This window comes from Epinephelus fuscoguttatus, linkage group LG4 (genome assembly GCF_011397635.1).
Source record: "Epinephelus fuscoguttatus linkage group LG4, E.fuscoguttatus.final_Chr_v1".
Classification (NCBI taxonomy): Eukaryota; Metazoa; Chordata; class Actinopteri; order Perciformes; family Serranidae; genus Epinephelus; species Epinephelus fuscoguttatus.
Window position 1 is genome coordinate 47257838 of NC_064755.1, and position 13546 is coordinate 47271383.

General features: G+C 46.6%; 1 protein-coding gene and 1 long non-coding RNA gene across 51 annotated transcripts in view; one reads left to right on the forward strand and one right to left on the reverse strand.

The window, feature by feature from the left end:
* LOC125887903 (pleckstrin homology domain-containing family A member 7-like) overlaps nucleotides 1–13546 on the reverse strand; it is a 222073-nt gene that overhangs the window by 67219 nt on the left and 141308 nt on the right. For all 50 annotated transcript variants that reach the window (XR_007449241.1, XR_007449230.1, XR_007449216.1 and 47 more), the window contains one exon: nucleotides 4266–4370. Coding sequence is in view for 1 of the 50 variants with exons in the window: in XM_049575015.1 (XP_049430972.1) it covers nucleotides 4266–4370 (105 nt within the window). In the remaining 49 variants the exon portion in view is untranslated. The remainder of the gene's footprint in view (nucleotides 1–4265; nucleotides 4371–13546) is intronic.
* LOC125887912 (uncharacterized) lies at nucleotides 8671–10846 on the forward strand. Its single transcript, XR_007449267.1, has 3 exons — nucleotides 8671–8784; nucleotides 9169–9413; nucleotides 10479–10846. It is a non-coding gene; the product is annotated as an uncharacterized LOC125887912 (long non-coding RNA).

Sequence of the window (13546 nt, forward strand, 5' to 3'; positions counted from 1 at the left end):
CTCCTCTACTGTCCCCTCTACTGTACCCTTTGCTGTCCCCTCTGCTGTCCCCTCTACTGTCTGCTCTGCTGTCCAATCTGCTGTCCACTCTACTGTCCCCTCTACAGTCCCCTCTACTGTACCTTTGCTGTCCCCTCTACTGTCCCCTCTGCTGTCCCCTCTGCTGTACCCTTTGCTGTCCCCTCTACTGTCCGCTCTGCTGTCCACTCTACTGTCCCTTCTGCTGTCCCCTCTACTGTACCCTTTGCTGTCCCCTCTACTGTCCCCTCTGCTGTACCCTTTACTGTCCCCTCTGCTGTCCCCTCTGCTGTCCCCTCTACTGTCCCCTCTACTGTACCCTCTGTTGTACCCTCTGTTGTACCCTCTGTTGTACCCTCTACTGTACCTTTGCTGTCCCCTCTACTGTCCCCTCTGCTGTCCCCTCTGCTGTACCCTTTGCTGTCCCCTCTACTGTCCGCTCTGCTGTCCACTCTACTGTCCCTTCTGCTGTCCCCTCTACTGTACCCTTTGCTGTCCCCTCTACTGTCCCCTCTGCTGTCCCCTCTGCTGTACCCTTTACTGTCCCCTCTGCTGTACCCTTTGCTGTCCCCTCTACTGCCTGCTCTGCTGTACCCTCTGTTGCCCCCTCTGCTGTCCACTCTACTGTCCCCTCTGCTGTACCCTCTGTTGTACCCTCTACTGTACCCTCTGTTGTACCCTCTGCTGTCCCCTCTATTGTACCCTCTACTGTACCCTCTACTGTACCCTCTGTTGTACCCTCTGTTGTACCCTCTACTGTACCCTCTTTTGTACCCTCTGTTGTACCCTCTGCTGTACCCTCTACTGTACCCTCTACTGTACCCTCTGTTGTACCCTCTGTTGTACCCTCTGCTGTCCACTCTACTGTACCCTCTGCTGTCCACTCTACTGTACCCTCTGCTGTACCCTTTTCTGTCCCCTCTACTGTCTGCTCTGCTGTCCACTCTACTGTCCCCTCTACAGTCCCCTCTACTGTACCTTTGCTGTCCCCTCTACTGTCCGCTCTGCTGTCCCCTCTACTGTCCACTCTACTGTCCCCTTTGCTGTACCCTTTGCTGTACCCTCTACTGTCCCCTCTGCTGTACCCTTTGCTGTCTCCTCTACTGTCCCCTCTACTGTACCCTTTGCTGTCCCCTCTACTGTCCGCTCTGCTGTCCACTCTACTGTACCCTTTGCTGTCCCCTCTACTGTCCCCTCTGCTGTCCCCTCTGCTGTACCCTTTACTGTCCCCTCTGCTGTACCCTTTGCTGTCCCCTCTACTGCCTGCTCTGCTGTACCCTCTGTTGCCCCCTCTGCTGTCCACTCTACTGTCCCCTCTGCTGTACCCTCTGTTGTACCCTCTATTGTACCCTCTGTTGTACCCTCTACTGTACCCTCTGCTGTCCCCTCTACTGTACCCTCTACTGTACCCTCTACTGTACCCTCTGTTGTACCCTCTGCTGTCCCCTCTACTGTACCCTCTACTGTCCCCTCTACTGTACCCTCTATTGTACCCTCTGTTGTACCCTCTACTGTACCCTCTGTTGTACCCTCTGTTGTACCCTCTGCTGTCCCCTCTACTGTACCCTCTATTGTACCCTCTGTTGTACCCTCTACTGTACCCTCTGTTGTACCCTCTGTTGTACTCTCTGCTGTACCCTCTACTGTACCCTCTGTTGTACCCTCTACTGTACCCTCTGTTGTACCCTCTGCTGTCCACTCTACTGTACCCTCTGCTGTCCCCTCTGCTGTCCCCTCTACTGTACCCTCTATTGTACCCTCTGTTGTACCCTCTACTGTACCCTCTGTTGTACCCTCTACTGTGCTCTCTACTGTACCCTCTATTGTACCCTCTGTTGTCCCCTCTACTGTACCCTCTGTTGTACCCTCTGTTGTACCCTCTACTGTACTCTCTGCTGTCCCCTCTACTGTACCCTCTATTGTACCCTCTACTGTACCCTCTACTGTACCCTCTGTTGTACCCTCTGCTGTCCCCTCTACTGTACCCTCTACTGTCCCCTCTACTGTACCCTCTGCTGTCCCCTCTACTGTACCCTCTATTGTACCCTCTGTTGTACCCTCTACTGTACCCTCTGTTGTACCCTCTGTTGTACCCTCTACTGTACCCTCTACTGTACCCTCTACTGTACCCTCTGTTGTACCCTCTGCTGTCCACTCTGCTGTACCCTCTGCTGTCCCCTCTACTGTCTGCTCTGCTGTCCGATCTGCTGTCCCCTCTACAGTCCCCTCTACTGTACCTTTGCTGTCCCCTCTACTGTCCCCTCTGCTGTCCCCTCTGCTGTACCCTTTGCTGTCCCCTCTACTGTCCGCTCTGCTGTCCACTCTACTGTCCCTTCTGCTGTCCCCTCTACTGTACCCTTTGCTGTCCCCTTTACTGTCCCCTCTGCTGTACCCTTTGCTGTACCCTCTACTGCCTGCTCTGCTGTACCCTCTGTTGCCCCCTCTGCTGTCCACTCTACTGTCCCCTCTGCTGTACCCTCTGTTGTACCCTCTGTTGTACCCTCTACTGTACCCTCTACTGTACCCTCTGCTGTCCCCTCTACTGTACCCTCTATTGTACCCTCTACTGTCCCCTCTGCTGTCCCCTCTACTGTCCCCTCTGCTGTACCCTTTACTGTCCCCTCTGCTGTACCCTTTGCTGTCCCCTCTACTGCCTGCTCTGCTGTACCCTCTGTTGCCCCCTCTGCTGTCCACTCTACTGTCCCCTCTGCTGTACCCTCTGTTGTACCCTCTGTTGTACCCTCTACTGTACCCTCTGCTGTCCCCTCTACTGTACCCTCTATTGTACCCTCTACTGTACCCTCTACTGTACCCTCTGTTGTACCCTCTGCTGTCCCCTCTACTGTACCCTCTACTGTACCCTCTGCTGTCCCCTCTACTGTACCCTCTGTTGTACCCTCTGCTGTCCCCTCTATTGTACCCTCTGTTGTACCCTCTGTTGTACCCTCTGTTGTACCCTCTACTGTACCCTTTACTGTCCCCTCTGCTGTACCCTTTGCTGTCCCCTCTACTGTCTGCTCTGCTGTCCACTCTACTGTCCACTCTGCTGTCCCCTCTGCTGTCCACTCTGCTGTCCATTCTGCTGTCCACTCTGTTGTCCACTCTGTTGTCCACTCTGCTGTCTGCTCTGTCTCTCTCTCTTATCTGGATGTAAACTGTGATGTCTGAAGAGCTGAGAAGATCCACCACACAGAGAGACAGACACACTGTGTCTCCAGAGCAACATGAATATCTGACTGTTTGTGTATCTGCGTGTGTAGTTTTGTGTGTGTGTGTTGTCAAAACATGTTACAGGACACATCTGAAGAGAGTGGAGGACATGTTACAGGACATGTTACAGGACACATCTGAAGAGAGTGGAGAATAGAGATGGGAATTGATAGGATTTTACTGATATCAATGTCATTATCGATTCTGCTTATCGATCCAATTCTTTATCGATTCCTCCTGTAAACAGTTTTACAGTTACAGAGTTACAGATCTGTCCTCTTCATGTTAATGATCTGAGGTTCACACAGTTTAGACTGTCCATCTGTCTGACGTCACAGCAGACCTCTGCCCCTCCACATGTGGCTGTCAGGTGATGATTATTATTATGGACTGACTCAAAGCTCTGTTTCTATCTGAGGACAGAGTGTCAGAAAACAGTTGTCCAGTGAACACAGTCTGAGCGTGGCATGATAATGTTATCATATATTAACTGTTATTATACGCATATGATTATTGTCACATGTATACTGTCAGATATTAATATACACTTTCAACATATTGTACCACAGTAGCCAGAACTATAACGATAATGTTATTACTTTCATTAATGTTGTTGTAAGCTACTGTCATTACCGTCTGTCCTGCATATCTCTCTCTCTCTCTCTCTCTCTCTGTCTCTCTCTCTCTCTCTCTCTCATTGTGTCATGTGGATTACTGTTAATTTATCATGTTGATCTGTTCTGTACGACATCTATTGCACGTCTGTCCGTCCTGGAAGAGGGATCCCTCCTCAGTTGCTCTTCCTGAGCTTTCTACCATGTTTTCCCCGTTAAAGGGTTTTTTGGGGAGTTTTTCCTGATCAGCTGTGAGGGTCCTAAGGACAGAGGGATGTCGTATGCTGTAAAGCCCTGTGAGGCAAATTGTGATTTGTGATATTGAGCTTTATAAATAAAACTGATTGATTGATTGATTGATTGATAATGACTAATATGTGTGTGTGTTGGAGTGTGTCAGAGTATGTTTCAGTGCGTCCCCACCTGTTTGTAAAGCCATCCTCGGACCACCACCGGGACGTTAGGGTTCCTTTTAATGGCCTGTTCTCTCTTCCCAAAGCTGTGCAACCTCCCGCTGGACCGCGAGCCCTGAAATACAAACACAGGTATATACAGGAACACATGATGGGATAATAATCATAACATTACATCATTATCAGTTTAATAACATCTGACCGATAAATGTTCAGGTGACTGAGAAACTATTGTTTAGTTCATACATGTTTAATTATCAGTTTATAATCTGAAAGTCTGGCGCTCCGAACCGTAGTTGGGAGACACTGGTTTTCTGTAGATTATCTTTACAACCTGGCTCACTGTTGGTAACTAGCTCTAGGAGTCCGGACCAACTCTACTTGAAGAATGAGGATGCAGAACTGATATCCGTGCAGAGGCACATTCATTTCTCCTCTATAGCAGGAAAACATAACATAAAAAAAAGCAGGGCCTTCTCACAGAAACTATGCTGTAACTGGAGCCCATCTAAACACTGGCTACGGTTACATGATAGCTTCTCATTCGGAATGAAATAAATCTGAATGAAATCATTCGGGGGCGGCACGGTGGTGTGGTGGTTAGCACTCTCGCCTCACAGCAAGAGGGTTGCTGGTTCGATCCCGGGCTTGGGAGCCCTTCTGTGCGGAGTTTGCATGTTCTCCCCGTGTCAGCCTGTGTTCTCTCTGGGCACTCCGGCTTCCTCCCACAGTCCAAAGACATGCAGATTGGGGACTAGGTTAATTGGTGACTCTAAATTGTCCGTAGGTGTGAATGTGAGTGTGAATGGTTGTTTGTCTCTATGTGTCAGCCCTGCGATAGTCTGGCGACCTGTCCAGGGTGAACCCTGCCTCTCGCCCGATGTAGCTGGGATAGGCTCCAGCCCCCTCGCGACCCTCAAGAGGATGAAGCGGTTAGAAGATGAATGAATGAATGAAATCATTCGGAATTAAAGTCTTTCTAGGTAGTTTACATGGGAAATATTCATTCTGAATGAGGGTTTACACAGAGATCAGTTTAATCGCCTTTATTCAGGTCTGCACAAGGTTTGGGGCAGGGAAGGTTTCTGATTGGATAGGGGGCGGGGCGGATGTTACATGTTTACGTTTACCGGAAGAAAACACTGTAGTCCTCGCTCCGGATAACAAGATGTTTGACAACGCCGTTCTTAGTGCCTTTTTCGGGCGTGTTTTGCTTATATTCTTGAAGCAGCAGTACGACGACAACCTTGTTCTGCTTATGCTTTGTCTGTTGAGGAGGAGAAGGGAGGTAGAAGGTCGAAGAAGGGAGATAGAAGACCATGCTGTGGCAAATGGAAACCGGTGAGTGCAACAACTCCGACTGCTCTATCTCAGCCTGTTGCTATGCAGTCCGTTGCTATGCGCACTATATACGTCATCGCGCCAGAAGGGCAAGGAAACGAGCATGCACAGAAAGACCGGAATGAATTTAAAGAGGAATGAGTGTATACATGCACACAAAATTCTTTCATTCAGAATGACAAACGGAATAAACCACCCCCTTTAATCAGATTTAATTTTCAATCGGAATGACCGTTTACATGACCACTTTTAATTGGAATGGCCTTTCATTCCGATTAAAAGTGGAATAAAACTGTGCATGTAAATGTACTGTTTGTAAACAGACTGCAACCACCCATAACATGAACAGCACTATTTTCACGGTGCATTCCCGTCCGTACACTCTATATGTCCCTTTACTTCTCACAACATCTACTACATCACACCCACACGGCCACAGTCTGTATACAGTCTGTAGTCAGACTGTATCAGGTGTGACTGTATCAGATGTGATTGTATCACATGTGACTGTATCAGGTGTGACTGTATCAGATGTGACTGTATCAGGTGTGGCTGTATCAGGTGTGGCTGTATCAGATGTGACTGTATCAGGTATGACTGTATCAGATGTGATTGTATCAGGTGTGACTGTATCAGGTGTGGCTGTATCCAGGTGTGACTGTATCCATGTGTGACTGTATCAGGTGTGGCTGTATCCAGGTGTGACTGTATCCAGGTGTGGCTGTATCCATGTGTGACTGTATCAGGTGTGACTGTATCCAGGTGTGACTGTATCCATGTGTGACTGTATCATATGTGATTGTATCACATGTGACTGTATCAGGTGTGACTGTATCAGGTGTGACTGTATCAGGTGTGACTGTATCAGGTGTGGCTGTATCCATGTGTGACTGCTGTATCAGATGTGATTGTATCAGATGTGACTGTATCAGGTATGACTGTATCAGATGTGATTGTATCAGGTGTGACTGTATCAGGTGTGGCTGTATCCAGGTGTGACTGTATCCATGTGTGACTGTATCAGGTGTGACTGTATCCATGTGTGACTGTATCATATGTGATTGTATCACATGTGACTGTATCAGGTGTGACTGTATCCATGTGTGACTGTATCAGGTGTGGCTGTATCCAGGTGTGACTGTATCAGGTGTGGCTGTATCAGGTGTGACTGTATCCAAGTGTGACTGTATCCATGTGTGACTGTATCATGTGTGACTGTATCCAGGTGTGAATGTATCCATGTGTGACTGTATCAGGTGTGACTGTATCCAGGTGTGACTGTATCCATGTGTGACTGTATCAGGTGTGACTGTATCCAAGTGTGACTGTATCCATGTGTGACTATATCATATGTGACTGTATCCAGGTGTGACTGTATCAGGTGTGATTGTATCAGGTGTGACTGTATCAGGTGTAACTGTATCAGATGTGACTGTATTAGGTGTGACTGTATCCAGGTGTGACTGTATCCATGTGTGACTGTATCCAGATGTGACTGTATCAGGTGTGACTGTATCATACGTGATTGTATCATATGTGACTGTATCCATGTGTGACTGTATCAGGTGTGACTGTATCCAGGTGTGACTGTATCAATGTGTGACTGTATCAGATGTGATTGTATCAGGTGTGACTGTATCTATGTGTGACTGTATCAGGTGTGACTGTATCAAATGTGATTGTATCAGGTGTGACTGTATCAGATGTGACTGTATCAGGTGTGACTGTATCCAGGTGTGACTGTATCAGACCTGACTGTATCAGGTGTGACTGTATCCATGTGTGACTGTATCAGGTGTGACTGTATCATATGTGACTGTATCCAGGTGTGACTGTATCAATGTGTGACTGTATCAGATGTGATTGTATCAGGTGTGACTGTATCCATGTGTGACTGTATCAAGTGTGACTGTATCAAGTGTGACTGTATCAGATGTGATTGTATCAGGTGTGACTGTATCCATGTGTGACTGTATCAGGTGTGACTGTATCAGGTGTGACTGTATCCATGTGTGACTGTATCCAGGTGTGACTGTATCATATGTGACTGTATCCAGGTGTGACTGTATCAATGTGTGACTGTATCAGATGTGATTGTATCAGGTGTGACTGTATCCATGTGTGACTGTATCAGGTGTGACTGTATCAAATGTGATTGTATCGGGTGTGACTGTATCAGGTGTGACTGTATCAGATGTGACTGTATCCAAGTGTGACTGTATCAGACCTGACTGTATCAGGTGTGACTGTATCCATGTGTGACTGTATCCAGGTGTGACTGTATCAGGTGTGACTGTATCCAGGTGTGACTGTATCAGACCTGACTGTATCCATGTGTGACTGTATCCATGTGTGACTGTATCCAGGTGTGACTGTATCCATGTGTGACTGTATCCATGTGTGACTGTATCAGGTGTGACTGTATCCAGGTGTGACTGTATCAGATCTGACTGTATCCAGGTGTGACTGTATCCATGTGTGACTGTATCCAGGTGTGACTGTATCAGGTGTGACTGTATCCAGGTGTGACTGTATCAGACCTGACTGTATCAGGTGTGACTGTATCCATGTGTGACTGTATCAGGTGTGGCTGTATCCAGGTGTGACTGTATCCAGGTGTGGCTGTATCCATGTGTGACTGTATCAGGTGTGACTGTATCCATGTGTGACTGTATCAGGTGTGACTGTATCCAGGTGTGACTGTATCCATGTGTGACTGTATCAGGTGTGACTGTATCCAAGTGTGACTGTATCCAGGTGTGACTGTATCAGGTGTGATTGTATCAGGTGTGACTGTATCCAGGTGTGACTGTATCAGGTGTGACTGTATCAGATGTGACTGTATCAGGTGTGACTGTATCAGGTGTGACTGTATCCATGTGTGACTGTATCCAGGTGTGACTGTATCATGGTTGCACTTTTTCCGTTGTGATTGTATCAGGTGTGACTGTATCCATGTGTGACTGTATCCATGTGTGACTGTATCATGTGTGACTGTATCAGGTGTGACTGTATCCATGTGTGACTGTATCAATGTGTGACTGTATCAGATGTGATTGTATCAGGTGTGACTGTATCAGGTGTGACTGTATCCAGGTGTGACTGTATCAGACCTGACTGTATCAGGTGTGACTGTATCCATGTGTGACTGTATCAGGTGTGACTGTATCATATGTGACTGTATCCAGGTGTGACTGTATCAGATGTGATTGTATCAGGTGTGACTGTATCCATGTGTGACTGTATCAGGTGTGACTGTATCAAATGTGATTGTATCGGGTGTGACTGTATCAGGTGTGACTGTATCCAAGTGTGACTGTATCCATGTGTGACTATATCATATGTGACTGTATCCAGGTGTGACTGTATCAGGTGTGATTGTATCAGGTGTGACTGTATCAGGTGTAACTGTATCAGATGTGACTGTATTAGGTGTGACTGTATCCAGGTGTGACTGTATCCATGTGTGACTGTATCCAGATGTGACTGTATCAGGTGTGACTGTATCATACGTGATTGTATCATATGTGACTGTATCCATGTGTGACTGTATCAGGTGTGACTGTATCCAGGTGTGACTGTATCAATGTGTGACTGTATCAGATGTGATTGTATCAGGTGTGACTGTATCTATGTGTGACTGTATCAGGTGTGACTGTATCAAATGTGATTGTATCAGGTGTGACTGTATCAGATGTGACTGTATCAGGTGTGACTGTATCCAGGTGTGACTGTATCAGACCTGACTGTATCAGGTGTGACTGTATCCATGTGTGACTGTATCAGGTGTGACTGTATCATATGTGACTGTATCCAGGTGTGACTGTATCAAGGTGTGGCTGTATGTGATTGTATCAGGTGTGACTGTATCCATGTGTGACTGTATCAAGTGTGACTGTATCAAGTGTGACTGTATCAGATGTGATTGTATCAGGTGTGACTGTATCCATGTGTGACTGTATCAGGTGTGACTGTATCAGGTGTGACTGTATCCATGTGTGACTGTATCCAGGTGTGACTGTATCATATGTGACTGTATCCAGGTGTGACTGTATCAATGTGTGACTGTATCAGATGTGATTGTATCAGGTGTGACTGTATCCATGTGTGACTGTATCAGGTGTGACTGTATCAAATGTGATTGTATCGGGTGTGACTGTATCAGGTGTGACTGTATCAGATGTGACTGTATCCAAGTGTGACTGTATCAGACCTGACTGTATCAGGTGTGACTGTATCCATGTGTGACTGTATCCAGGTGTGACTGTATCAGGTGTGACTGTATCCAGGTGTGACTGTATCAGACCTGACTGTATCCATGTGTGACTGTATCCATGTGTGACTGTATCCAGGTGTGACTGTATCCATGTGTGACTGTATCCATGTGTGACTGTATCAGGTGTGACTGTATCCAGGTGTGACTGTATCAGATCTGACTGTATCCAGGTGTGACTGTATCCATGTGTGACTGTATCCAGGTGTGACTGTATCAGGTGTGACTGTATCCAGGTGTGACTGTATCAGACCTGACTGTATCAGGTGTGACTGTATCCATGTGTGACTGTATCCAGGTGTGGCTGTATCCAGGTGTGACTGTATCCAGGTGTGGCTGTATCCATGTGTGACTGTATCAGGTGTGACTGTATCCATGTGTGACTGTATCAGGTGTGACTGTATCCAGGTGTGACTGTATCCATGTGTGACTGTATCAGGTGTGACTGTATCCAAGTGTGACTGTATCCAGGTGTGACTGTATCAGGTGTGATTGTATCAGGTGTGACTGTATCCAGGTGTGACTGTATCAGGTGTGACTGTATCAGATGTGACTGTATCAGGTGTGACTGTATCAGGTGTGACTGTATCCATGTGTGACTGTATCCAGGTGTGACTGTATCAATGTGTGACTGTATCAGATGTGATTGTATCAGGTGTGACTGTATCCATGTGTGACTGTATCCATGTGTGACTGTATCATGTGTGACTGTATCAGGTGTGACTGTATCCATGTGTGACTGTATCAATGTGTGACTGTATCAGATGTGATTGTATCAGGTGTGACTGTATCAGGTGTGACTGTATCCAGGTGTGACTGTATCAGACCTGACTGTATCAGGTGTGACTGTATCCATGTGTGACTGTATCAGGTGTGACTGTATCATATGTGACTGTATCCAGGTGTGACTGTATCAGATGTGATTGTATCAGGTGTGACTGTATCCATGTGTGACTGTATCAGGTGTGACTGTATCAAATGTGATTGTATCGGGTGTGACTGTATCCATGTGTGACTGTATCCATGTGTGACTGTATCAGGTGTGACTGTATCCATGTGTGACTGTATCATATGTGATTGTATCACATGTGACTGTATCAGGTGTGACTGTATCCATGTGTGACTGTATCAGGTGTGACTGTATCAGGTGTGACTGTATCCATGTGTGACTGTATCCATGTGTGACTGTATCAGGTGTGGCTGTATCAGATGTGATTGTATCAGATGTGACTATCAGGTATGACTGTAACAGATGTGATTGTATCAGGTGTGACTGTATCAGGTGTGGCTGTATCCAGGTGTGACTGTATCCATGTGTGACTGTATCAGGTGTGACTGTATCCATGTGTGACTGTATCATATGTGATTGTATCACATGTGACTGTATCAGGTGTGACTGTATCCATGTGTGACTGTATCAGGTGTGACTGTATCCATGTGTGACTGTATCAAGTGTGACTGTATCATATGTGATTGTATCAGGGTGTGACTATATCAGATGTGACTGTATCCGATGTGACTGTGTCAAATGTGATTGTATCAGGTGTGACTATATCAGGTGTGACTGTATCAAATGTGATTGTATCAGGTGTGACTATATCTGGTGTGGCTGTATCAGATGTGACTGTATCAAGTGTGACTGTATCAGGGTGTGACTATATCAGATGTGACTGTATCAGGTGTGACTGTATCAGATGTGACTGTATCAGGTGTGGCTGTATCAGGTGTGGCTGTATCCAGGTGTGACTGTATCATATGTGATTGTATAACATGTGACTGTATCAGGTGTGACTGTATCCATGTGTGACTGTATCAGGTGTGGCTGTATCCAGGTGTGACTGTATCAGGTGTGACTGTATCAGGTGTGGCTGTATCCATGTGTGACTGTATCCATGTGTGACTGTATCAGGTGTGGCTGTATCAGATGTGATTGTATCAGATGTGACTGTATCAGGTATGACTGTATCAGATGTGATTGTATCAGGTGTGACTGTATCAGGTGTGGCTGTATCCAGGTGTGACTGTATCCATGTGTGACTGTATCAGGTGTGGTTGTATGAGATTTGACTGTATCAGGTATGACTGTATCAGATGTGATTGTATCAGGTGTGACTGTATCAGGTGTGGCTGTATCCAGGTGCGACTGTATCCATGTGTGACTGTATCAGGTGTGACTGTATCCATGTGTGACTGTATCATATGTGATTGTATCACATGTGACTGTATCAGGTGTGACTGTATCCATGTGTGACTGTATCAGGTGTGGCTGTATCCATGTGTGACTGTATCCATGTGTGACTGTATCAGGTGTGGCTGTATCAGATGTGATTGTATCAGATGTGACTGTATCAGGTGTGACTGTATCAGGTGTGGCTGTATCCAGGTGTGACTGTATCCATGTGTGACTGTATCAGGTGTGACTGGATACAGTCACACCTGATACAGTCACACATGTATCCAGGTGTGACTGTATCCATGTGTGACTGTATCAGGTGTGACTGTATCCATGTGTGACTGTATCATATGTGATTGTATCACATGTGACTGTGTCAGGTGTGACTGTATCCATGTGTGACTGTATCAGGTGTGGCTGTATCCAGGTGTGACTGTATCAGGTGTGGCTGTATCCAGGTGTGACTGTATCCATGTGTGACTGTATCAGGTGTGACTGTATCCAAGTGTGACTGTATCCATGTGTGACTGTATCATATGTGACTGTATCCAGGTGTGACTGTATCCATGTGTGACTGTATCAGGTGTGACTGTATCATATGTGACTGTATCAGATGTGACTGTATCCAGGTGTGACTGTATCAGGTGTGACTGTATCAGGTGTGACTGTATCCAGGTGTGACTGTATCAGGTGTGACTGTATCAGATGTGACTGTATTAGGTGTGACTGTATTAGGTGTGACTGTATCCAGGTGTGACTGTATCATATCTGATTGTATCAGGTGTGACTGTTTAGAGCTCAGGGCTGCTGATCAAACAGAGTTGAGTCAGAAGTCGAGGTAGAAAACAGAAACGGTCCTGGCTGTCATTACAGTGTCCGAACACACCGACTCTCTCCGTTCACAGATTCTGTGCTCTACTCGCCTTTCTTTCGCTGTAATATTTAAACCTCAGTGACATCAGAGATGTTGTTCAACTGAAACATCAGAACCTGAGTTCTGGTCGTATAGAAGAGTAGAAACAATCGACCTGTGTGGTCGTGCAGGTCGAAGTGTCGAACATATGATTCTGTATAAATATATCTGAGGCTCTGTTTCATCACTATCATTACAGAAATACATGGCTGCTGGTTGTGTCTCTGTGTCCCAGTAAACTGAGGCGTCCCTGCAGTGTTGTCATTTTTGTGTTTCAGTGTCCCAGTAAACTGTGACGTCCCTGCAGTGCTGTCACTGTGTTGCATAAGGCAGTAAACATTCTTATAGAGCATGAACATATTCATGAAATCTCATTACACCATCCTCTGCTCTGAAGAAAGACCGCTCCCCCCGGCACCGCCAGCACACACATACCCCACCACCTCAGTCACACTGCTATTATCATTTAAGATTCACTGTGACAGCTGAGTGTGTGTGAGTGTGTGTGAGTGTGTGTGCATGTGTGTATGTGAGTGTGTGGATGGGCAGCAGCTCTGGGAGAGACGTCCACAGCTGGAACACAACAAACAC